The 24,769-nt window shown below is 49.3% G+C and overlaps 1 protein-coding gene across 3 annotated transcripts in view; it reads left to right on the top strand.

Moving 5' to 3' along the window:
• PBX1 (PBX homeobox 1) overlaps positions 1–24,211 on the top strand; it is a 129,859-nt gene extending 105,648 nt beyond the window's left edge. The window contains exons 5-10 of one of the 3 annotated variants that reach the window (XR_008438388.1): positions 440–575; positions 3,604–3,763; positions 11,079–11,191; positions 12,717–12,806; positions 19,655–21,605; positions 21,727–24,210. Coding sequence is in view for 2 of the 3 variants with exons in the window: in XM_053985303.1 (XP_053841278.1) it covers positions 440–575; positions 3,604–3,763; positions 11,079–11,191; positions 12,717–12,806; positions 19,655–19,747 (592 nt within the window). In the remaining variant the exon portion in view is untranslated. Of the gene's footprint in view, positions 1–439; positions 576–3,603; positions 3,764–11,078; positions 11,192–12,716; positions 12,807–19,654 lie in introns of all 3 variants that reach the window. The other 2 variants (XM_053985303.1, XM_053985304.1) reach the window with 2 other exon arrangements.
• Positions 24,212–24,769: the final 558 nt, after the last annotated feature.

Genomic DNA, 24,769 nt, shown 5'->3' with positions numbered 1-24,769 from the left:
CAAGGAAAGAGATTGCAGACAGGTAATAATGCCTAGGTGTGAATGGAACAGACTTCCCCAAGGATATATCCAGCTGTGCTTCCTCAGCACAGAGCTTTGCAGAGTAGCACTGTCTTTGGTCATGACAGCCAGGTGTCAGGAGTCACCTTCCCAGGTGGAGGAGCTGGATGCCAGTTTTCAGACTCTGCTGTGAGCTGGAGGATACAGTGATAAATTTGAGATGGAGATTTGCTTGCTTTGAAAGGTGCTGAGAGAGCAGTCACCAGCAAGGGGCAGATCAGAAGCTTCCTGGCCGTGAGTCTTGCACTCCATGCAAGCAGAGAGGGGAGGGAAGAAAGTGGGAAACTCAAGAGTATCTAAAATTGCATTCTATTTTTAGATCCCTGGTGCTCAATCCCTTTCCTTTTCCTTTTATTTCCCATTCTTTCTTCACATGAAGGCGGAAGAGACGAAACTTCAACAAGCAAGCCACGGAAATCCTGAATGAGTATTTCTATTCCCATCTCAGCAACCCTTATCCCAGTGAGGAAGCCAAAGAAGAGCTAGCCAAGAAATGTGGCATCACAGTCTCACAGGTGAGACAGCTCAAAGCCTGGACCAGTGGGAAACCTCAGCATGGGGAAGGGTATTCCAGACCTCAGACCAGTCAGCCATGTCCATTGTTGAGCATTTAATTATTAAATCAGTTTAGTGCGAGTTAGTGAGAGTGGGTGGGAGTGCAGATGGCACTTGCAGATTGAAGCCATGGATGGAAAAGGAAAGTCTGAGAATGGATTTAGGAGGTATGAAGGCTCCATGGAGCAATGGCTGTGTGTGCAGACAAGGTGCTGATGACACCAAAATGATGTGGCAGCAGAGGGGCAGAGTCTCCTCAAGGAATTAGTGCTGGCCTGACCTGCAAGAAGAGCTTGTTTGATCTGAAAGTCTTTTTTTCAGGGGATTAAAAGCAGTAGGAAGAGTTGTGCAGGTTTTGCTTGATAAGATTGAATGGACAAGTCCAGGTGGGAAGGATCTGAGTGCAACAGTTACAGTTTGTGCTCAGTGAGGGTGGGATTTCTCAGGGTCATTTCTCTCAGTCACTACCCTTGCGCTGCAGAACATGACATCTCCCTGACTTGCACATCCCTCAGAACATGGGGGTTAGTAAAGACAAAACGAATTATTTCCATATGTTCAAGGAAGCCACATAGTTCCTGGAGTCTTTAGCTTTGACCTGGGAGCTGCTGTGATTTGTGAGGAGCGCAGTCAGCCCTTCAAATGCTCAGCCATACATTGCTCAGGCCTGCCCTTCTTTATTTCCTCTCTTTTTGGAGCAGGCTGTGTGATTGAGAGCCAGTCTTTGTGGCCTGTGGTAGGCTTTGTCCTCACGTGAGCTTAGCAGCCCCTCTAGGCTCCCATGGCATTCCCTGTCTTGGGCTGCTTCCCAGCCCCAGGCACGTGCCTGCTCGTCACTTGAGTGAACTGCAGACAGCAGTAGCATCTGGTGTCCTTGTGGGAGCGTGTCTGCCTTCAGCAGGAGCAGCAGCATCCAGGGGTAGGTGTCATCACCGTGCTGAGTGCCTGCTGAGTGACTCCAGTTGCCTCCCCTGGGCTGGAAGACCCAAACGTTGCTTCTTCCCAGAGTTACCTACAGGAGACAGCACATATTGGCTTAAGTAAAGCTCCAGCTGTCCCAGTGCTTCCTGTCTCACTTCTAATTCATCTGTTCACACTTACAACTTCTCCTTTGCAAAGACAAAATGCCCAGGAGAAGTGCTGCGCTTAGGAGGTGGTTTTGAGCGTGCTGTATCAAGGCTGCTTTGTGCCTGTCTCCAGGATCTGCCTCCCTTCTTCATCCAAGTAAGGCAGAAACAAACACACACCCGGCTCTGCTTTTGCTGAGACTAAGTGGGAACACAGGTCCCATGAATGTGTGCAAGTCATGAGCACAGTTGATCTGAACTCAGAGTCTGACCAGATTTTGCAGGTGCTTCACAGATTTTAAAATGCAGATAGGTTGTGGTGGCTGTGTATTCCAGCCTCCTGCCCTGTGGTGCTCAGAGTTCACCCAGGATGTGAAGCCAGAAGAGCAGTCATGAGGAGATGTCCATGTGGAAAGATCATGAAGGAGCACGTTGTCATTAGTGAGAAAGCTGGGCCAAGAGGTGGAATGGAGCTCGTAGCCAACAGCACCAGCTCCTGGTAGTACCATCAAAATGTTTGCTCCCAGATCTGGGCTGGGTACTGATCTGAGTCTCCACAGGTTACATTTTCTCTTTCCTGCTCCGCAGGGTTGGATACCTCTAGCCATTAAATTGGTGGATGAAGCCACTTCTGTGTGGAAGCTGCTGGATGCTCTAATAAGCACTCCAGATAGAAAGCAGCACAGGAATAAAAGCTTATGGGTTTCAGTGATCCACACCAAGCCCAAGCTTTCCCTAAGATAAGGAAAAAATCATGGGCTTCAAAGGATGAACATCCATTATTGTATTCTGTGTCTTTGGCTCTTGCTCAATTTATTTGGAAGAGGGAGCAGTGATGTACTTGCTCAGCAGCAAGCAAAGGGAGAATGTCCTTGGAATCTCACTGAAGGGGTTGGTCTTGCTAGCTCAAGATTGCATCTCCAAGCAATTCTAGGAGTGTTGGAACTTTCTGGGAGAGCTGCAGCATCCTCTTTGTTTGCCCATTGCCTTTATCCTGATAAGCTCTCTCAAACAAAGTCAGTAGTGGCGGGAAGTTGTCTTCTGTTTAGAGACCTGCACACAGGAAGATATTACCCTGATTCTCTGTCTTCAGTGCTGATGAAGAAGAAGCTGAGAGCTGCTTCTCAAGCTGTAGGGTTGAATCTTTCCCATGCCTTCTCTGAAATAGTTCAGTGTGAGATAGTGCCCACGAGTGAACAGGAATATCATCAGCATGTCTCTGGACAAACACACTGGAAACATCTTCCACCCCTTCCCAAGGCACACACTTCTTTCCTGGGATGAAAGTTAGGTTTTAGGACAAATCCTGTGCTCCTTCTCCATCCTTCCCCTGAAGTTCCTGGTTCATGAAGTGGCTCATGCTAATCCTTGCAAAGCTGAGCTCAGCCGGACGAAGAGCATCCACTTCTGGCTTTGTGCCCTGATTCCCCTCAGATGGATCAAAAGAGAGCTTTGCTGATACTGAGGCCATTTTTTGTGTCAGCCAGGCCCCAGTCAATTCTCTGAGTGTTCTCCCTCAAAGCCATGCTGGTAATCAGGGCATGTATCCCATCAAAGAGATACTGAGGAGGAGGCAAATAAAAATGACACATACCTGTTCTCAAATTGTGCAACTCTGAGGTCATTTGACTTTGTCGTGGTTTTTTTAACCCATGTTAAGATTTTTGTGGGTGTAGTAGTTCCTGTGGAGCATCCCATGTGTAGCAGAACCAGCTACACCCACACAAACCCAGTGCTCCCAAGGGGTTCCCATCACCTTTCCTGGGCTTGGTGTGGCAGACACGAGTGGAAGGTGCTAGGAAAACCTGAGGGGAAAAGAATCCGCGCTGCTTAACCTGAACTAATCCACCTTCCTCACCCAGGTGCACTTGGCAGAGCTGAAACCTTAACTTGTCCTTGTCTTCTCTTGAACTCGCTCTAGGTATCAAACTGGTTTGGAAATAAGAGAATCCGGTACAAGAAGAACATAGGTAAATTTCAAGAGGAAGCCAATATTTATGCTGCCAAAACGGCTGTCACGGCTACCAATGTGTCAGCCCATGGAAGCCAGGCTAACTCACCCTCAACTCCCAATTCAGCTGGTTAGTTTTTATTTTTCTTTTATTTTGGGTTGTTAGTGTTCGGGTTTTCGTTCCTTCTCCCCTCTCCCTCTAGTTTCTCTCTTGTTTTCTCCTTCTGGTTATTTCAGCTTTTATTCTCTGGGTCTGGTTTGTTCACTTTTGTGGTCTTAAAAAAAAAAAAAACAAAAGAGGGAAACAGGTTTGATTTGGTGGTTTTTTGGGGGAGGCGGGTTGCTTTATTTTCTTTGCTTTTTTTCTCCCTATTTTCTCCTTTTTTCCCTCTTCCCCTTCCCTGTTCAGTTTTTTGTTGGAAAAAAGGATGTGATCAGACCTTGTGACTGGTGGTGCTGTGGTGGGGGTTATATGCATGGGTGGTAAACACAAAACCAGAAAAGTCGTCCATGAAGCGTTGCTGGGATTGCTTGCACTTTGGGGGGAGAAAAAAAAAAAACCTAATAGAAAAGTTGTTTTGTAATAATTTTATTTCACTGGGGCTGAAAGCATGAGTGATCCTAATGGACAAACCCCAGCATTTCTGAGACGTCCTAGCTCATGCCATTTTGGGGGTTGTTTTGGGTAAATTTTTATTCTTTGATTTTCATTCTGTTGTGGTTATCTCTTTGATTGCTTACATGACAGTGTCTGGATCACCTGCAAGAGTGTGCTCTGTGTGAATTTTATTTTCCCTTTGTGTCAGTGCAATCCAGAGAAATTCATGGGTCGTTCCCTTCCCTTTCCCCTTCTCCGTCCCATTTGCTGTGGTTTCCATTTGTTTGTTTTGAGAGTCAAAGGCACAGAGCGCTTTGCCCAGATTTCAACTCCTCTGCTAGAGAATGATGCTCAGTTCATGCGTGGTGCCTGCTGCAAGGTTGGCCAACCCAAAAATGATCAGGGGCTGTGGATCCAAGAGCAGTGGAAAACTGGGATTTGTTTACAAGGAGAGGAAAAAAAAAAAACCTCCATGGGTGCCATATACTTTATAATCCATGCAAATATCTGTGTGCCTGTTTTCTTTTCAGGGGTGGGAGGGAAGGTGGGAATGTGCCACTCTTGAGCCTTTTTGAGCTGAGTGTCTGCTCATGGTGCCCTTCCCCGGGGATGTGATGCTTGATGTTATCAGAGAGGCAGGAAGGGAGCAAAGAGGATGGTGGGCAGCAGGATGTTACACAGGCCGTGCAGATGCTGGCTGCTATCAGGACATGCTTCTGTAGTGAGCACAACCCTGCTTCTGTAGGTACCAGAGGGATCACACGTCAGAAACACCCCTGGCTCTGGAGGATTTGAGTGGAAGGTAGAGAGTCAAGGGTCAAACAAAGGGAGAAAGCAGTGACATGGGTCTCTGGCCAGGTGGGTCTCTCCCACCTTTTCCTCGCCCAGGGCTGTCTGCTCTGGCTCAGCTTCTCTGAGGGCTTAGGTTGGTGCAACAGAGCTCTGCAGAGACAGTTTGCGGGAGTTTTGTTTGATTCTTTTTGGTTTGGGGATTTTTGTTCCTTCTCGTTATCTCAACTGATGAAGATGTAACTGCATTTTCAAAAATGTATTTCTTTCCAAAGAGCTCGCACAGAATACCTGGTCAGGTGGGCTTTCCTGATGTTAACACCCCCTGTAGAAAAGGCTGGAGGGAATTCTGCTGGAGAGGCAGAACTGTGTGTGTCAAGGGAGAGGCCTGCTGCCTGTGATGCTGTCTTGCAGCCCACGTCAGTCTGGACCAAAGCGATGCAGCTTTCCTTCTTTTCCTCTCTCTTCAGCTGGAGTCAGATCCAAAGGTCTGGAATAGCAAGGGAACAGCTTCAGATTGCCTGAGTGGGTTTGGATCTGGGCTGCACGTAGGAGAAAAAGCATTTCCTCAGTGCCTGACTGGTTAAATAGTGCTCCAGAGCAAGGCTGTTTCCTCGCCTTCCCCACAGGCAGTAACACGGTTGTTTCGGAGATAAATTGGCCAGTGCCCTGCAGTAAACAGCTGAGATAATCCCTGGATAACACTGCGCTTTCAGGAAAGGACAAACAGTCCTGTTATTAACAGGGAAAACTTGAGCTCCTGGGTCCTCTTTGTGGCTCACTTGTCTGCAGTCTGGAGTCATTGACCTCTTTTTGCGTGCTTGAAGTGTCAGCGGTGCTAAAGCAGTGCGAGGGGAGCTTGCAGGCCACAGAGATCCTTCTTCTGCTTAGAAATAAAGTGTTCCTAACCTGGCCCAGGTCCCACACCCTGCCTGGACTGCTGCAACAGTAGCAGAGCAGCGGGGAGGCCCCGGTTGCTCTGGGTCAGCTTGCAGAGGTGGTGGGTTTGGGTGTCCTTGTAGATCCTCTCCTGAGAAGACAGCTGGAATTGTGTGAGATTTTTATCTCCTGACAGTTGATCCTCCCAGCTGAACCATGCAGATGTAACAGCTCAGTCAAGCATCCCTGCATTGTCACATTTTGGGACAAAGACACTTCCTGAGGATGCCATGTGATCTCCCCTGCTTCCAGTTGTCCTGTAGGTCCCAGCAGCAAGAAGCACACCTGGACATGCTAGGTCTGAAATACCTGTCTGAGAAAGATTGGGACAATTGTGTCCAGGACCATGAGCCATCAGATTTGCTGAATTCTCCAGGGAGGATCGTGAAAGCCGATGAAGAAGTGAAGAACTAAGATGGCCAATGCCTCTCCTTTTACACTGTGGACTTCTTTCTGTTGCCAGACCATTGGCTGAGACTTTGGTGAGGAAGTAGCCTGAACAAAGATAGGACTTCCTATCCTAGGAATTTGTAGGACTTCCTGGCTTAAACACTTTATAGGGCATGTGGAAAGAAAGTAAGCAGAGGCAGGTCATGAGAAAGAAATGACCAGCAGTGCAGTCCCTGGAGGGTCGTGATGTTGGAAGAGGAGGTGGAACTGGATGCAGTGGGACCTGGGACAGGAGCTAAATTCATTTCTGCTGTGGCTACGCATGCCCATCTGTTCTCTCATTGATGCCCATGTTACTGGAGATCGGTGAATGGCTACAGTCAGTCAAAGACATTGGCCACACATTGACAAGGGCAAGGATTGCATCTGTCTGGCCATCTGGCACGTTCAGAGCAGGGTCCCCCATCCTCAGTCACCCAGGCCTGAATGTCAAACACCTTTTCATCCGGAATACGCGCGGTTGGGCTTTATCGGCCAGATGTTCAAATAAGCTGAGAAGTCTGGCTCGTTTGGGCTAACAACTCCCCATCCTCACTTTGATTTCCTGGACAATCTCGGCACAAAAACCACATGGCAAATGAAAGCTGTTTTATGTGGGCACACCCTTTTGCCAGCTAGAGCCCTCAAGGGCCACACACAGGTGATAGCATCCAGTGAAATCTTGAATGCAGAGCAGACAAAATTGTCCTGAGCTGCTTTTCTTTACCTGGTCATCCTTTTGTTTTGTAAAAATCTTCTTGTGAAGCTGCTGCCTGGAAATGTACTTCATCAGGCACGGGTGTCTTCTCTGCCTTCATACATTTGTGTCCAGAACATACCACTGGAGAGGACTCTGCTTCAGCAGAGATTGTTCTGGTTACGCCTTCACTGTCCTCAATGTTTGGCAGGTGAAAAAGAACAAATGTCCTGCTGGATCATCCCTGGCTTTTGGACCTGCACTGTGGCTTTGTTCAGCTAAGGAGCTATATAGTCCATCACCACCTTCTTCCCTCATTTTTGGCCACAGTAGAGATGCCACAAAAAGTCACTGGAGGCATAAATCTTGTGCTCTCAGTGCATGTGTGTCATTGCTCTTGACTTCAACTAGGAATCTTGTAGACATGGCCAAAGTCACTTCAGAGGTTCAGTGTGCTGGATCTCTCTTGCTGGTGGTAGTTGGAATGAGGCAGCACATGAGGATGGCTTGATTTCAGCTCCAGTGAACACCATTACCCTGTTTGTTTATTCGTGGTACCATTTGAATTGTCAGGTATTTAGAGAAAAGTACTTAATAGAGGTCCTGAAAAATTGGAGGTAGAAGTTGAGACTGTCAGAACACAGAAGACATCGGAGAACATGGAGAAGAGCTCTCTGAAGAGCTGGAAAAGTGGTGCAAGATATACCAGCAGTCAAGTTTGTGAAGATTTTTGAAATGGAGGCAAATTTAAGGTGGGCTTTGCTCATCAGAGGTGTTAGGGATGGAAGAAATTCCTTAGAAGGCATTGTTTTGATGTAGGCTTTCACCCAGGGCAAGATTTGACTGCCAGAGTTTGCTCAGACTTTTCCAGCATTCTTTCTAAAGCAGGTGCTGCCCTGATAGAAACTCAACACCAAGGAATAGTGGGGATAGGTCTTGGCTTTAAAAAGATGTCTGGATGCTGAAGATAAAACACTCTTCCACACTGCTGCAAGTCATGGGTTTTCTGATAAGTTTTTTTTTATCTACCCACAATAATTCCAGGGACTTCCATGCCAAGATCAGAGTGCTTTCCTTCTGGGCTCACAGGCTCAAAGATGAGCTTCTCTCATTCACAGCATCTCAGTTCCCGAGGAGCCCTAAACCAGATTACAAACACCAAAAAAGCCTGTGGTGCATTCAGGAAAAGAGCCTTTCAGAGGGGCAAGTTAGATTTACAGCAGAGCCTCCTCTAGTGGAAGGACTTGACTTGTATTCCTGGATCTCTGTGTCTAAATTTTCAGGGCTCTTCACACCCCTCTCCCAGCTGGGTGCATCAGCCCCTGTTAGCTGTGTCTCAGACTTGGGGCCACTGTGATTTTGGGGCATGGTGAGTGCGCAGGCGGCCAAGTGCTGAAGCAGCAGCGCGGAGGTGCAGAGGGCTCTGCAATTACAGCTCTGATCCAAATGCATCCATACATGCGGGGCCATTGCTATGCGCATATTTATCTCTGCATCCACATCAGCAGCAAGACATATTTACCGTTTAGATATGCACATATATTGTAAAAACACCCCTTGCCAATAGCAGTGTATATCTTGTAAGTGACATTTCCAGTGCTCCTCATGATTTCCAAGACACCGTCGCTCTTCAGAACTAGAGTTTGTGGCTGTTTGTTTATTTTTATTTCCTCCCTCCCAGTCTCAATTTTATGACCAGGTTTGTTAAGTTTCAATAAAATATCAGTTAAGTTTATGGCATTTTTATTTGTTATTGTTGTTGTAATTTTCTTTTGGTAGGGGAAGGTGGGATGAAATGTTGCTCAGCTGGGGGCAGAGAGATAGCAGTGCCATGCCAGGTGCTTAGGGATTCCAGAGTCCTTCTCTCCAGCTCTGCCACTGATCATTTGTGTGATCTCAAAGATTTCTGCTCACCTCAAAAGAGGAGGGAAATATTCTCTGCTTCTTTTGAGGGGTAGCTGCAGAGTCTTTTGGTTCTCAGCCACTGTGGGAGCACAAAGCTGCGTTACTGCCCTGTGCTTTTACTAAGTTGGTCGAGGCAATCACTCAGAAAACGGGGTCGGAAGCATCTTTGTGTGTGTGAAACGTGCCCATCTTCACGCTTAAAGTTGAGCACTGTCAGGGTGGGCTGGCCCCAGTCTGCCAGCTCATTTCTCTAGGTTTTTTGCCTTTAAAATAGCAAGTAACCTTAGAGGTCGGGAAGTGACAGGAGCCCTTTGCCAGCTGAGCAGAGGGAGGTGATGGTTACAGCTGCCTCCTGACTAGTCCCGGTTATTTTACGCAGCGCTGTGGGATTGCTCTCTGGAACAGGTTGGGCAGGTTGACAGTGAGCACAGACAATGAGCTATTCCTGGCTTCACAGAGCACCAGTGGGAGGGTCCTGATCCAAGACTCACTGTGCTCAAGATGAGTCTTTATCTTGACTGTCTTGGGTGTTGTATCTAGCAGTGATGTTTCTGCTTTCCTTGGATTCTGAGAACTGCCAGCACCTGACAAAAGAGCTGGCTACTAAGAGAGCAGCAGAGAATGTAGTGAACACGAAGTCTCCAGCATAGACCTCCCACCTGCTCCCTGACCTCTGTCAGATGTGACTTCCCTCAGAGAAGCCTTCCCGGTCCACCTCCAGGACGCATCTGGAGTCTGTCCCTGTTTCTTCCCTGTCCAGGGGAGGGGGATTGCCAGGCATTTCCCAGAGCGTACGCATGAGCCATAGTTGGGCAATTCCACCAGGACTGTGGTTGCCAGTTTTCCAAGCTGGAAATGGCAGTGTAGCTGATGAGAGTATATTTGGGACTGGAGCTGAAAGCGTAGCTGACCTGGGCCCCTGAAGTCTCTCCTTTCCAAGGCTAACGTCATGTATAACTAAACCTTGCACGTTGAGCTGTCTCACACTTAATGCGCTGATCTGCACGATAAATTCTGAAATAATCCTGTAAAACCTTTTTATTTATTTTTAACCCCCTTGCTGCCTTCCCTGCCTTACAGTTACATGATGGGTTTGTTTCATCTGTTCAGTGGTTGAGGAAGTGCTCAGATATCTCAAAGCTGGAAGCATAAAACTTTTATTTCTGCAAAGGCAGGATTTATTTTTTCTTTTCATTTGTGATTTTTTTTCTCCTGATCCCACCCAGTTGTCTTCACTGTTACAATTTTTTAGCGTAACATTGACGGCTGGTGCATGCAGTGGGGAATTTGCTTACAAGAGCTTGTTCCTCTGAGGCAGCTGGCCCAGGAGGGCTGTGACACCCCCGTGTTCTCTCATGGGCCATCACAATGAAAGACTTTCGCCAGCGTGATGGGCACTGGGAGTCTAACCCAGCTGCCTTCACATTTTTGTGAGCCTTTGCTCCTGGTGCTCTGCAGTTCCCACCAGTGATGGGTTCCTGATGTCCTGAAGGCAAACCCCATGCACCACTCCCTCGCAGAGCCCCACATGGCTCAGCCAAAGCTCCAGCCATGGAGCTGGATGGGCTCTGGATGTCTCACCCTGCAGGGAGCAGTATGGGCTAGAATTACCCACCCTGTCTGAGCTTCTCAGCATGGACTTGGTTCACCTGCTGTAAAGGCTTCTGCTCTTGATAGCAGGGCTTGTCTGGGTAATTCTGGTCTCCAGTGCAGTCTGCTGGGTGGACACCTCCGACAACCGAGATCCTTCAGAGCTGTCTGAAGGATTCTGATGCTGTCTGAGTCCTCCAGGCTGTGTTTTGTTTGTCTCAGTCAAAAGCATGAAGAATCCTTCCTCCAGCTGAGGAGCTGTTGAAGAATGTTCTTGGCATTGAGCTGTAACAACATGTGGCTTTGAATAACCTCAAGAGTGCATCCTTTTTTTTTTTTTTTTTTTTTTTTTGCTTGCTCTGTTCTTCATACTACTAACCTGACTGTGTGTTTTGTTTTTGTGGTTGCTTTGCATGTTGTTCCTTCCTCTTGGCTGAGAGTCATGGGGTGGATCTTTTTCCTTTCTGTGATTCAGGTGCCTCACTCTTTCCTTTCCAGGTTCTTCCAGTTCTTTTAACATGTCAAACTCTGGAGATTTGTTCATGAGCGTGCAGTCTCTCAATGGGGATTCTTACCAAGGGGCCCAGGTTGGAGCCAACGTGCAGTCACAGGTAGGGACCCATCCGATGTACTGCCAGTGAATGCATTAGTGTTGGAGGAGCCTTTGATTGTATTGGCACTTCTCCCTCCCGTCTGAAACGAGCAAATCTCAACCAGCACAAATCAACCAACCAACACTTAAAAAAAAAGGCAAACCAAACCAAAAAACCAACCAACCGGAAAAAAAAAAAAAAGGCAACAGGAACAACCACCAAAAAAAGAAAAACAAAAAACCAAACAAAAAAAAACAATCCAAAAGAAACCAAAACCAAACACCCAACCAAACCAACAACCATGGTCTTGAGGAGACTTGCCCACACTTTGTGAATGCATTTGGCTCTGGCTTGATAGTCGTACTAGAAGGAGAGAAGGTGTAGAAGATTAGGCACAAAGTCAAGCAAAAGCAGCTCAGGTTTAGGTTCTGCTTGCTTTATTCTTCCAAGGGAATGGGCCAGATGTTTGGACTGGTGTCTCGTTTTTCAAGACTTCCACTATCTCCTTTGATGCCAAACTAGGTGTCTGCTGAAAGGCAATGAATGTTCAGATATGTAGATAATTTTTTTAAATTTATTTTTTTACAATTAAAAGCCACCCTTGACCATCTCCCCACCTCCCCAAAGCACAGGCACTCACACCACCCCTGTACATGCCAGGAGGAGAGAGCAAGGGAGCTTTGAGCAGCAATGCTGAAACATCAACCCATGCTTGGGGCAAAAAGAAAGTATTTAAAGTAGCCATGATCTCACTCAGATCTCCCACCTCCCATATGATGTCCAGATATGCCATGAGTCCCCTCTCAGTCATCTAAGGCTCTGTTCTGTGCTGAGAGACAACAGCCACTCTGACACTTCTGCATTGGGCAAGGAGAACTCTCTAAAGCTGAGGCTGCTCCCCCGTGGGGCTGGACGTGGAGCACACATCATCCATGGGCGGTGAGACGTGCTCACCACATGTGCCACTGCTGGGGCTGGGCTGGGGCTGTGAGGGAGAGGAACGGGGCACCCAGAGGAGAGCTGCTGCTGCCTTTGCCATGGTAGGTATATTTCCTTTCTGGGCCCTTCACGGTGGAGGTGCTCAGCCAACTCCAAAGATCTCCTTCTGCTGCCGTGAGCAGTGCTTGGGGTCAGGGTGGAAGGGGGTAGGGGTAGGAAGGTGGGTCCTTGAGCACGATGGAGGAGATGGCTGCAATGATGTGCTCCAGGAGATGCCACCCCACATTGTCATGCTGTTCTCCCTCCCCACTCTTTTTGTCAAAGGACATGGGACCAAGGAGAGTGTGACAGAGGTGCTGGGGCAAGCAGGGAATGGTGAGGGAGACAAGAGAGGTCCTCTGGCTCATTTCTCTCCACAAGACCGGCTGCGGTTCTCTTTTATCTCTCTTCAAATGTGTACCTTTATTTTTATTGCGATGATGACCATGATTATTGTTATTCTGGTTTGTTTGCTTTTATCTTGCCAAAGATGAACGGAAGCAGCTTTGGCCACTAACCTTTCCTTCCCTCTAATTTGTGTCTTTGTTGTTGTTGGTCTGTTTAGGTGGATACCCTTCGCCATGTTATCAGCCAGACAGGAGGATACAGTGACGGACTCGCGGCAAGTCAGATGTATAGTCCGCAGGGCATCAGTGTAAGAAAAAAAAAACGGGCTTGGGTTCTGTCTTTTGGGTTTTTTTTTTCATTTTTGTTCTCTCACTACCAATTATTTCAAAGCCATAGGGCTCAGAATGCCACTTAGTAGGACTTGTCTTTGCTTTTACGGTCACCTAGTTTATTGCTTCTGTATCGGTCACGCCAGCGGCGGAGCTTTGCCCACAAAAAAAGTGGCGCCGGGGCAGGCTGCGTGCAGGCAGCTGGCGTCTCGGACTGTCACAGCCCATCAGCGTTCGCCCGGCACCTGCGGCCACACGCGCTCGGCCGAGAGGAGCTGCTAAACAGGTGACACCTCGTGTAACCATGGTGGGGAATGTCACCGCAAACGCCCCGGCCCAGAGGTGGCTCCATCCTGGTGGCGCCATCCTGGAGCGACCGGCTAAAAATAACCCATCCCTGGCCAGGGTCCGAGAGCGCGGCGGCGACGGCGGTTGCGAATAAAAGGAGGAAAAAGCCCACAAAGCCAACCAACGTCAACCCAAGAAAACCTCGCCCAAGCGGGCTGGGGGAGGGTGCGAGGGGGAGGGCGGTCTCTGGAGCATCTTCTCCTTGTTCTTGGGTGCGCTGGCGGGTTCTGACTAGCATGAAAATTCGTAGCGACAAGCTGTGTCGCACAGGGGGAAATCGATCAGACACACACAAGGAGAACCCAGTGTAGATTCGGGACAGCAATCCAACTTCATTTCTCAGATCAATCGTCCACCATCTCAGCGGCAGTGACAGCAAGCTGGGAGAGGAGGGCAGCCTGGAAAAGGAGGCTGTGAGTGCTGAGTGGGTGGTGGCAGTGGTGTCCGGAGTGGCACAGAGGAGGGGGCAGCTGGCCCTGGGCATGGGGACGCTGATGGTTGAGATAGGGTGGTCTTGAACTGGTCAGAGAGGTGATGATCCTCTGGGTGGGATGGTGGTCCTGCAGCCAAGACCCCAGCACGGTGCCATCACCAGCCAGTCCCATCACTCTCCAGTCCACTGAGCCATTTGTCACCTGGCGTGTGACCATCTTGCAGGACGGCCACCACCAGCATGCAGAGAGGGCACAAGGAGAGGGGTGCCCTGGGACGGGGGGCTCTGCTCCCCTCTCCTGCAGGCGCCGGGGCTTAGTGGGAGGCTTGACGTCAGGAGGCAGAGGCAGGGAGGATTTGTGAAGTAATGTAATTGAACATGTGCAGATAATTATGTCTCATTACATAAGCCCCTTGCAAAAACGGCACTTGGAAATGCCACATGAAAGAGCCTATCGTTCCGCATTAATTTCTCCGTGTGCTGAATTTATTCCCTTTCTGGCTTTTTAATACTTGGAGAGTAAATGAATCGCAGGCTGATCATGATAAGAGATGATACTTTTGTATAAATTAAAATACCCCCAAGGAAAGAGGCTGAGCTGATTACAGTTGCAGTTGGCTTGGAAAATAACAGTGGGCTGGGTTATGCCAAAATTTCAGGGGGAGGTTTGCGGCCGGGGATTTTGAGGCAGGAAGGGGGTGACTGGGGAGAGGAGAAGGAAGAGAGAGCAAAAGCTGAATAGGACAAGGAGAGCTGGGCTGCTGTTTCGGGCTGTGGTTCTCCCTGGGAGAACCAATGTTCCTATGAATAGCAATGAGAACTGGTGAACTGAGTGACAGGGGCTTGGAGGTTCCCTCTGTGCATCCCAAAAGGGGACCTGGCATGTTTGGCATCTGATGTCTTCTCAGGCTGGTTTTCAGGGAGGGCAGGAGCCCAAACTGACCCATATTGGAGATGTTGTCAAGAGAGGGGCAGGTTGGCAAAGGGACTGCACTGTGTGGATGACTCCTCAATTCCCCACAAAGCTGTGGTAGGCATGGGGAACGAGGCAGGGAGTTCAGAGCTGAGGAGACAGTTTAGGAAGAATCTTCTGGATTGCCTGTTTGCTTCCCCTGTATCCAGCCAGTGTGCTCCAGCCTGATTGTCACTTCATGTCTTCACATCCAGTGAGGTCCCTTGATGCATCCCAGTTTGTCCACCCTGAGGTGTGGCTGCTCTTTTAGAAGCATTGGTGCTGGGGACTCCTCAGTGCAGGCAGGGTGACTGTCTCCAACAGGCAGGGTTTCCCTGCCTTTCCCTGAACCCTTTCATGCCGAGGAGGGGCAGCAGAATGCGGAGCAGAGCTGATTGTGACACAGAAAGCTGCCGTCCCCACATCACCCGAGCGTCCCCGTGAGCTGCTGGAAGGAGATGAGCCGAAACCTAGTCAAGAGCCCTGTCACAATGATGTCTGCACGGGGCTGAGGTTAAGTCATCCCTGGAGCCCGTCAGCACCGGGAAGTCAGCGGCAGGTTGCCCAGCTCCACTGCTGGAAACCTTGGCAGGGGAGACAACGCTCGGGGTTTGCCTTCCTTGATGGAGGATGAATTTTTAAACACGTGTAAGTCGTGACAGCTGAGAAGAGGGATCTACCCAAAGCCCAGTTCCCTGCGAGGCTCTGCTGCTGTGGCTGACAGGCTGCTCCGCAGGGCGGGAAGGGCTGGAGTCGGTTCTGCATCGTTAGCAGGATAATGGGCAATGTCCCAGCCATCGCCAGTGCAGTGACCCACAGCTGAGGCAGAGGGAGAACACAACCTTCTCCTCCACAGGTGGGGACAGCACCGGTCCCAGCAACGGATGGGGACACTCTGACAGTGGAGGGGTGGTGGAGAGGAGCTGTCCTGTGGATACCCAGCCTTGGGTCACACTGAGAAGAATCAGGGACCTCCTCTCCTTTCAGGAAGTTTGGGGTGTGAACCCTTTTGGCAGTCTTTGAGGCTGTAGGTTTTTGCACCATGAGGTGAGAGTTGTTAAATGTCTGGGCTGTCTGGATAGTATTTGTTCATGGGGGTCCACATGTGTATCCAGGAGGCCCCCAAGACCAGGGATTATCAAAGCATTTAGGAAAGCTCAGGTTCTGTTGGGTTCCAGTCGAAGTTGGACGTTTACTGCCACAGTCCTCTGGAGGGTCCTACCCCAAAACATCACCTTTCCTGCCGCTGGCCTGTGGCTGTAAATCCACCAAGTGTTCTACTTCCCCCATATGCTAATGAATGAGTGAGCTATAGTAATCTTAAAGCCCTTTCAGAAATTTGGTTTTGGACTTAATTTAATTTACAGATTATTTAAATGTGTAAAATGACGAGCTGTTCTTAAAGTTCATCAGAAAGGGAAGGTTTTGATTTAAAACTGCTGCTGTGCAGACCTGTGCCTGTTCACAGAGTAGTGTGTGTGTCACCTGCATGGTGGTGGCCAGTGGCAGGGTGTGACAGGGAGTTCTGGATCCACTCTCATCAGCAAGGATTGGTAGAGGAAGAAGCTGAGAGCTCCTTACTTGACCTGAGATCTTTTGTTCTAAAAAGTTGAGCCTTGGGAAAAAAGTTGTTGCTCTGTTCCTCAGCCAGCTGCAGTTCACCATCATGGTCAAGTTTTGGTTCATGTTCATGACCACCAGCTGGGGTGTGGAAATTGGTCTGGCAGGACTTCAGTGCACAGGCTCCATCCATAAGGGATGCCTTGGTGTGTTCTGATGGCCAGGGATGCCTGGCCATGACCCTTGGGAAGGGGTGTCCTGACCAGGCTGGATTCTCTGGTGTGTGATAAGACCTTCAGTGCATATTGTAAGGAGGCCCTGATAAAAGCTCTTAAAAGCTCAGAGGTCTGAAAAGGCATTGAGGCTGCTCTGTCAGACTGGCTGGTAACTGGTGTGTTTGTAGGCTGACCTGATGCCCTGTGCCATTGTTGGTGGGACAGGGACTTGGTCACAGGAGGTGGGGTGTTGAGGCAGCCTCCTTGCTAAGCAGAAGGCGCCTTTAAAAATTGGCAGAAAGTCATCTCCCATCCCCATGTAGGAGGCCCGGGCAGGGAGCCAGCCAGACTTGCTGGAGGTGACAAAAATGCTGAGACCTGTGGAATTGGGCATCAAAACCAGTTGTTTCAGCAGTCTTTCACTGGGGCTCCATATTTGGACAGTCACCAAGGCTTTGCCTGTGCTTTGGCACCAGAAGGTGACATCTGAAGAGATGTCCTGGAGACCACTGCTCTGTCTTTGGCATCTGCCCCTCCTGAAGAAGTCACAGCCATGTGCAGGGGCTCTGCAAGGAGGAGCAGCCTCCTCAAAAAACTCCATAGTCTTTGAAGGAGATCCCACTGATTTACTACAGTCAAACCCCAGGGGATCTCCTTGCTTGGAAGAGGTAGAGCCATCTGGGTGGAACTGGATGAATCCTGCATGTGGCTTGGTCCTTGCAGCGATGGAGTGAACTCCAGGATCAGTGGGGACGGGGCCTGCATGCCCTCTGCCTGGGGAAGGATCCGGCCTCCTCATGGAGGACTTTTCCATACCAAAGGATGGTGTCAAGATGTCACAGTCAACCTTGGGTCTCCTTTCTATCACTTGATCCACAACTTACCATGCCACACTGTCTTCTCCCCAACATTCCCTTGACTTCCCACTGGATGCCACCAAGGTTGTGTTCAGCTGCACAAATTCCTGAAGCACAGGAAGGCTCATTCCCAATCTGCAGTACCTTCCAAGGATTTTGGGTGCTGAACGTGAGGCCGCCGCTCAATTGCTTCTGTGGCTGGCAGGCAAAAGCCTCGCTAAAAATAGTTGAGCACAATAGGGCCACAGCCCTGCTCCACGCGGCCCCCACCGCTCTTCCCCCCTCCTGCTCGCCGTAACGACCCTGCAAACACTAAATGGCATCTGAGTGCATTAAGCAGCAAACTCTCCGGTGACATAGCAATTACGGCTCTGAAATAGATTTGGTGCGTCACGGAAGATAAGGGTTTTGAAAGTTTCTGTTGTGATTATAGCTTGTAACTCCAACAAATAACAGGCTTGGTAATAAGAGGCTGCCAGCACAGCTATTGTGGTTCTCTCTCACTGATGGCACGTAAATTGCTATTAATGTCCTAAGTGTACTTGAATATGCCAGTCTCGGGGCGGCGGAGTTGGCTCTGTGTCTCTCTTTACGCGGCCTGTCATTGTCGGGCTGATAATCTACAGTAATTGCTGCCTCTTGCAGCAGTCCAAGATGTGTAAGGGTGGATGTTGCCTCTTGGGGAGTGCAGGGATGGTGGGTCAGGGCCTGGCTGTGGGTGGGTGCTGGTGGGGGCAGTGGGAATGGGGTACACGGGGCTGGTGATGCTTGTGCATCGTCTGGTGTCACACTTGCACCCGAGGTGGAGCGGAGTGGGGTTTGCTAACCTGTGAGCAAGCTGAGGTTGTGATTCCTGCTTTCTTTTCTGTTGCCTGAACCCCTTTGCTGCCTTGCACGTATGGTAGAGCACACGGGCACAGCAAGGGGTGTGCACACACCTCTTGTCTTGTTTGCTTTGTGCATGTCCCGCTGTGAGGTGGTGTGACTCCTCAAACGTGGGTTCTCGTGCCTGTCAGCTCTTTGCTCCCATCACAGCAGCCTCTCAGGCAGGCAGGAGCTGGGCAGCAGCACCTCGGTGATGCCTTAAGGAGCTGGCACAGAGGCTAGATCGAGTTAGAGGAATAAAGTGGATATTTATTGAAGTGCCTTCGAAGGCCACACCCTGGCAGTACTGGAGCCACAGTCGTGGCCAAGATGGAAGCACAAGAGGGCTTGGTCACAAGATCTCTCATTTTTATAAGTTTTAGTCCATTTGCATCTAGGAGTTAACTGTCCAGTTAATACCTTCAAATTATGAAGTTTCATCCTCCTTGCTTGTTTGCCCACCCTCCTCTTCTCACGTTGTTTATGCTTTGGGCCTGAAGTTTGAAGAGATTGTCCTTGAGTCTCCAGCTGGAACAGGATTGTTTTGTTTTCACCACCCTGTGAAAAGATCCCAGTAACACTTAATATAAAGCTAAAAGCTGCACACCAAAGTAGAACAGAAAAACTTAAAACTTAAGGTATCATCGTGGTGGGGAGTTTTCCTACCCTCAGCTCTCTGGGGTGTGCCGGGTCCCAGCTGGCACTGGATGACGCAGCAGGCAGTGGGACAGGCAGCAGAGTGGGCAAAGCAGCCCGGGCGTGTCTAAAGCGGGACAGCCACCGCTGCCAACTGGAGCTTGGGCAGTGCTTGGGAAGGATTAATTTGCCAAGCACTGAATCAATGTCAGAGCAAGCAGAGGAGGTTGGGTGCGACATCTGCTCCTCTCCGAAGGGGATGGCAGCGGCAGAGGAGCAGCTTCTGTGCGCTGCCGGCTCCTGCCCGCGGCAGCCGGGGCCCTCCGGTAGCTCAGCTCTGGAGTGCCTGGAGAATTTGGCTCTGCATCTGTTTTTAGCAGAAGAAACAAGTTGTCTGCCATGGTTTGCTGCATGAACCCTCAGATGGGATATAGTGTTGGCACCTCTGTTGAGCTGTGGCTCCGTTTCCCTCGATGAGGCGGGGATGTGGAGCTTTTCTGGGGGACACAGCACAGCTCAGCAGTTCCATGGGACCTATTGCTTGTTCTGCATATTCACAGCACTTGGGTTCAGATAACATTCAGGCTGCTGGTTCTGGAGTGTTTGCTATTTTCTTTCTTCCATATGAGGAAGAGTTATAATCAGGGGTTAAAACACCCCAAGCAACCAGAGCTCAGGGTTCTGGAGAAATACATTGTTTTTTTTAGGGATGGACTTTCCGTGAGCGCTTGCAGTTTATCAAAATCTGTTTTCAGCAGAAATGTTTCTGCCCGGTGACGGAGCCTGATGGAGCCCTGTGGTCTGGGGTGGGATGGGGGAGTCAGAGGGGACATTTTTGCCTCCTGCACCGATCCCAGCTGAGAGAGAAGCGGGGAGGATGTGAGGTGGATGGGTGCCTTGGGTAGGGCTGCTTGTGCCTTGGCATCGGGTGACTGGTCTCTCTGTGTGTCCCTTCCTTCAGGCTAATGGAGGTTGGCAAGACGCTACTACCCCATCGTCGGTGACCTCCCCCACAGAAGGCCCTGGCAGCGTTCACTCTGATACCTCCAACTGATCTCCCAGCAAATTGCATCCCTGGCTGAGCCGGCCCCGGCGGGGGCGGGAGAGGAGGGGCCTCTCCTAACACCGCAGCAGTCAGACTGGAGGTGAACCCAATCAGCACACACAAGAAGACTCCTTCTCTTCTCTTCGTCGGGATGCTTTTTTCAGCCAATCTGGACACTTCTTTATACTCTCTTCCCTTTCTTTTCTGGGTAGAAGCCGCTCTCCCCCTCCCCACCACCGCCACAACACCGCTCCCTTCCCCTCCCTGCTTCCCACCCAAGGTAGAAGGATTTTAAGGAGGAAAAGCAAAAATCCACCACCACCACTACACAAAGCAACCCCAGAGCAGTGTACAGCCTCATGCTGGGTGTCTTTCTGAGGAGCTACAAATGTACCTCAGTCACGTCTCGCTCCCTTGCTAGCAGGCAGCCCCTGCCCCCTTCCTTTCACGCTACCTCTCCGTAGGGAATTGCCACCGTGGGGAATCTGCTCCTGCCTCATCTCCACAGCTTCCCGCACTCAGCCCTGCCCCGTGGAGCTGTCCCTCGGCTGCTGCAGGGACAGGGCAGGTGGCACAGCCCCCGTGCATGCGGGAGGAGCCAGCATGTTCCCCCTTGCTTCCAAAAGGTACCGTTCCCATTGCCGGCCCTGGGAAAACTTCCCAGTGCCAGCCCTACCCGGCCAAGCATCCCTCCTGCTGGCTGCTGTGATCTGGATGAGCCCTGGAACCCTGCTGTCCTGCCTGCCTGTTGCTGGAGGGGAGAAGAGGAGGGAAGGAAGGGAGGCAGAGGCAGGTGAGAAACGGCCATCGCTGATAACACCTCCATGGAGCTGTGTGGGATCAGGCATGGATGGCTGATGGAGCACCAGCAGTTCTCTCAGAGCACCTAGAGAGGCTGGAGTTCTCCTGCTCAGGGCAGTGCCATGGGGTGTTGGCTCCTGTTTCCAGGAGGAGCTGGGTTCCCCAGTTCAGGCAGCACCCACAGAGGTTTGTACCACCCCCTGCATTCCCAAAGCCCTGCCAAGCCAGCAGTGAGAGATGGGCAGCAGAATGCCAGGGGCTGGAAGTGCTGGGGTGAGTGTCTCGGGTGCTTTTGGTAGCTCTTCACGCCACAGGTTTGCTCTGTAGGATGGGTGGCTGCCCCACTGGGGGCTGTCAGGGTGCTGAAGCTGCTGGTTTTACCCCAGGAGTTACCTGGGCAGTGGCCATGGAAGGACTCACGGGACTTTCTGCCCAGCTTTTCTGGTCCACTCTTGGGACAAACAGTGGTGGCTGGCAAGCAAGGCTACATCCTGCCCCTTCAGGCTGGTGCTGGGAGGATGTGGCTTTCGTGGAAGAGCAGGAAGAGGCAGCACCAGTTTCCCTGGGCAGCGGGCTGAGCTTCGTGCCAGGGTGGGACTTCTGGCCATCGGTTCTTTCAGTGGGCATGAAGAGGCTGAGCCAGCCTGCATCAAGACCCTGGGTGTGGTGGGGACTGGTGTGGGTGCAGGATGTCTGGCACCTCGTGATGGATCCCAGGATCCCCTGGGATCAATACCTCACGCTGTTGAATGTCCGTGCCCACCCTGTTTGTGCCGGTCTCGAGGTGGGAATTGCCAGCGCAGAGCAGCATTAAACAGAAACCATTTAAAATTAGAGCTCTGCCAAAAATACTTCCACCCTTCTGATGGAAAAAATAATGGTCCTTGGCCTGCAGGGCAGGGTGCTGGTGTGGCTGCAGCTCCAGCACGCTGTCACCTTGCAGCACAGGGGTGTCATGTGTGCAGCAGTGACACTTCTGCTCCTTCTGCGTCCGTGCCAGGAGCGGGGAACATGTGGCAGAGCAGGATGTGGCATGAGGGGCCTAGGGCTGCCTCCCAGCTGTGTGGTAAGAGCATGGAGAAGGTTGTTTTCCTGCAAGGACAGTCGGGAGGTGCTGCCCACCTTCCCACTTTCCTCCTCGTCTTCCCGTGGCCTCCTTCAGTGCGCTGCCTTTTCTCCACTTCCAGCTTCTTTTACATGAGCCTGTTCTGGCAAAGTGTTCCAGGGACACAGGACTGGGTCAGGCCTCTCCTGCTGAGCCACAGCAGCGCCGTGCCTGCGGGAATGCCACCGTCCCTCTTGGAAACCAGCTGGGAATGAGCCAAGCCACGGCCTGCTGGAGCCAGCCCCCGCTGGGGCTGCCCCCTGCCCTGCTGCTCCCCCTGCCCGGGCTGCCCCTCGCTCCTCCACGGTACTTTGCAAATCCCCTCCTGGGTTCCCCAGTTGGTCTCTCCGGTTTGTGTTGGCGTAGCTGCTCGCTTGCCTTTTTATTTGCTTTTTTTTTTTTTTTTTTTTTTTTTTTTTAGATTTTTGGGTTTTGTTTCTCCTCCCTGTTCTCCTCCCCTGCTCCAGCCCCGAGTGTTGTGGGTTTTTTTTCTCTTCTTTTTTTTTTAATTATTATTTCTCTTTTCTGCCCAGAAAAACCTGACTTCGATACCAAAAAAAAAAAAAACAAAACAAAACAAAAAAAAAAAAACACAAAAAAAAAACACAAACAGAAAAAAAAAACCTGCAGAAACTCAAAAAAAATAAAAATGAAAAAAAAATCACAAAAAAAAACTCGACGATTCTTTCAGCTTTATTAACATTTTCCATTGTTTCTTGCGATTTGTGTCTCGTTCTTTGTAGTATTGATGATAACGAACATTTGATAATGAATGTTCTTGTATATTCAGATAAAGGAGAAAAAAAAACCAAAAACGCAGTTGGAATTTAATAGTGTTTATAATAAAAGAATAAAAAATGACCCTCTTAGCACGCAAAATTGAACAGGGGGAAGGTCCCATCCCTGTTCTTTCTGTGGCAACAAGCGCTTCATTCCTGTATAGTTTATAACATCAAACTACCTACATTCATCCTCCTTTTTTTTGTTTTTTGTTTTTTTCCATGGTTTGGGTTTTTTTTCCATTTTCTCGCATTTGTGAATTAGTTCAAGAATGCTAGAAAAGTGTAGAGTTGTGCACACTCATTTCTTCTTACACAATGTTTAAAAAGTGACGGTAATTCATTTTGTAAAACTTTAAAAAGAAAAAAAATGGTTGGAATAGTGAGCATTAATAGGTACAGTCTAACACTTTATGTTTCTTAACGTTGAGACCCAGAAATGAACCTTTTTGGTTTTTTTGTTTTTTGCCTTGTTTGGGATGGGGGGAGGGGGCTTTGATGATGATGATGATGCTGAGTTTATTTTGACCTGTCCGAGACGATGGCCTTGCCACCTCCCCTGCGCTTTTGAGCTGTGACCAGAGTGATGTGAAAAGTGATGGTGGTGTTTTTGGGGGAAGCGTTTCTCCCCACTCCTTTCAGATCCCAGCTCCAGAAGATCCTCGTGTGGCTGCTCTGGGGCTGAGCAGTGGGATGACATCTCTGAAAAGAGATGGAATTCCAAGGGGTTTTGGGGAGGAGGTGGGGGGGAGTCAAGCCCTGAGCCCCTGTGGGTCTACATTCTGGGGGTGTTGCTGAGCTGCCTGGAAGTGATGAAAGGGCAGGAATCCTTCCCAAAAAGTGTGCATGGTTGGTTCTCTTCCCTGAATCCCAGTGTCCCACAGCTGAGGGATTCAGGGTAAGGAATGTTCCAACCTCATCTCGCCCACGGACCTTGCTGGAGAAGTGGTCTCACAGCCTGGCCCCAAGCCCTGGCTGCATCAGCCTGCTGAGCTGGGACAAGGGGTGGCAGTGGCCAGAATGTCCCCAAATCCAGCCCCAAATCCCCGTGGGGATTCAAGGAGAAGTGCTGAGGAAGGTGCCGCTTGGCATCGCTTCAGTTTTCTCCTAAAACGTTTTCCTGCTCCTCCCAAAAAAAACCCTGAGCTTTTCACATCACTCACCAGTTTAGAGTTTGGGGTGTTCCTTTTAATCCCAAGGTTTCCTGGAGTCCTTTTGTTTTCATACACCTTTATTATTATTATTATTTTATTATTATTAAGAGGATGTAAATCAGACATTGCCTGGGGGGTTGGTTTTGTCGGTTTGCTTTTTTTGTTCTTGCAGAGCCCTTTCTATCCCTTGTAAACGTTACCCAGTTCGGAGTTGCTTTTTCTTTTCTATTTTTTTTCTCCCCATCTTTTTTTTTTTCCCTCTCTTCCTAACGGATTCCAAATGTAAAAAAAAAAAAAAAAAAAAAAAAAAAAAAAAAAAAAGAAAAACCCTTTAAAAAAAAAAGGAAAAAAAAAAAGAAGACTCTCTGTTCCAACCTGGTTTTGAAACTTTTCTGCTTCTGTAAAGGAAAAAAAAAGGCCTCTGTCTTTCTGATCCCAATTGAAACTTTTATGTTCTATGACGATACTAACAAGGTGTAGGTTTTACAGTTTCCTGATTTGTACTGGTAATGCATATTCCAAATAAATAGTTTCTTTTGTTGCAAAAAAAAAAAAAAAAATTTCAAAAAAAACCAAAACCCTGAAACCAAACCTGGTGTATTTTTTGGGGAGGGAAAAGAAGAAAACAAGATACCCTGGGGATTTCCCCAGGAGGTGCAGGAAGGGTTTGGGGTGCAGAGGTGGGGGTGAACAAAGGCAATAAATACCCTGATGCTGGGATGGTGTGAGCCAGAGGGATGTGATTTGGGATTCTGCCTGAGGCACTGCCCCTATGCCTCAGTTTCCCTGGGCATACAGACAAAAGTGCCCCTGGATGTGTGGATTTGCCCATGGCAAAAAAAAAGCAAAACAAAACAAAACAAACACCAAAAAACACATCCAAATAAAACCAAAACCAAAAAAAAAACAACCAAAAAAAAAAAAACCAAAAAAAAAAACACAACAAAAAATCTATTTACTGCTTTTTTTGACTTGTTAAGTGCACCACTTACCAAATAAAGCTAGAAATGGGATTTGCTTTATCACACCAAGGTCTGGGGCAGGACTGGAGAGCAGGGGAAGGTTTGATAGCCTTTCCTGTTTTCCTAGGGTGGGGGTTATTTTAAAAAAATGAGAAAAAATTGAAAACATTTCTGGGAAGAGAAGTAATTTTAAATTTAAAAATAATTTGTAATTTTAAAAAGACTCCATG

Source organism: Vidua macroura, chromosome 9 (genome assembly GCF_024509145.1).
Source record: "Vidua macroura isolate BioBank_ID:100142 chromosome 9, ASM2450914v1, whole genome shotgun sequence".
Lineage (NCBI taxonomy): Eukaryota > Metazoa > Chordata > Aves > Passeriformes > Viduidae > Vidua > Vidua macroura.
This window is presented reverse-complemented; position numbering and strand designations above follow the sequence as displayed.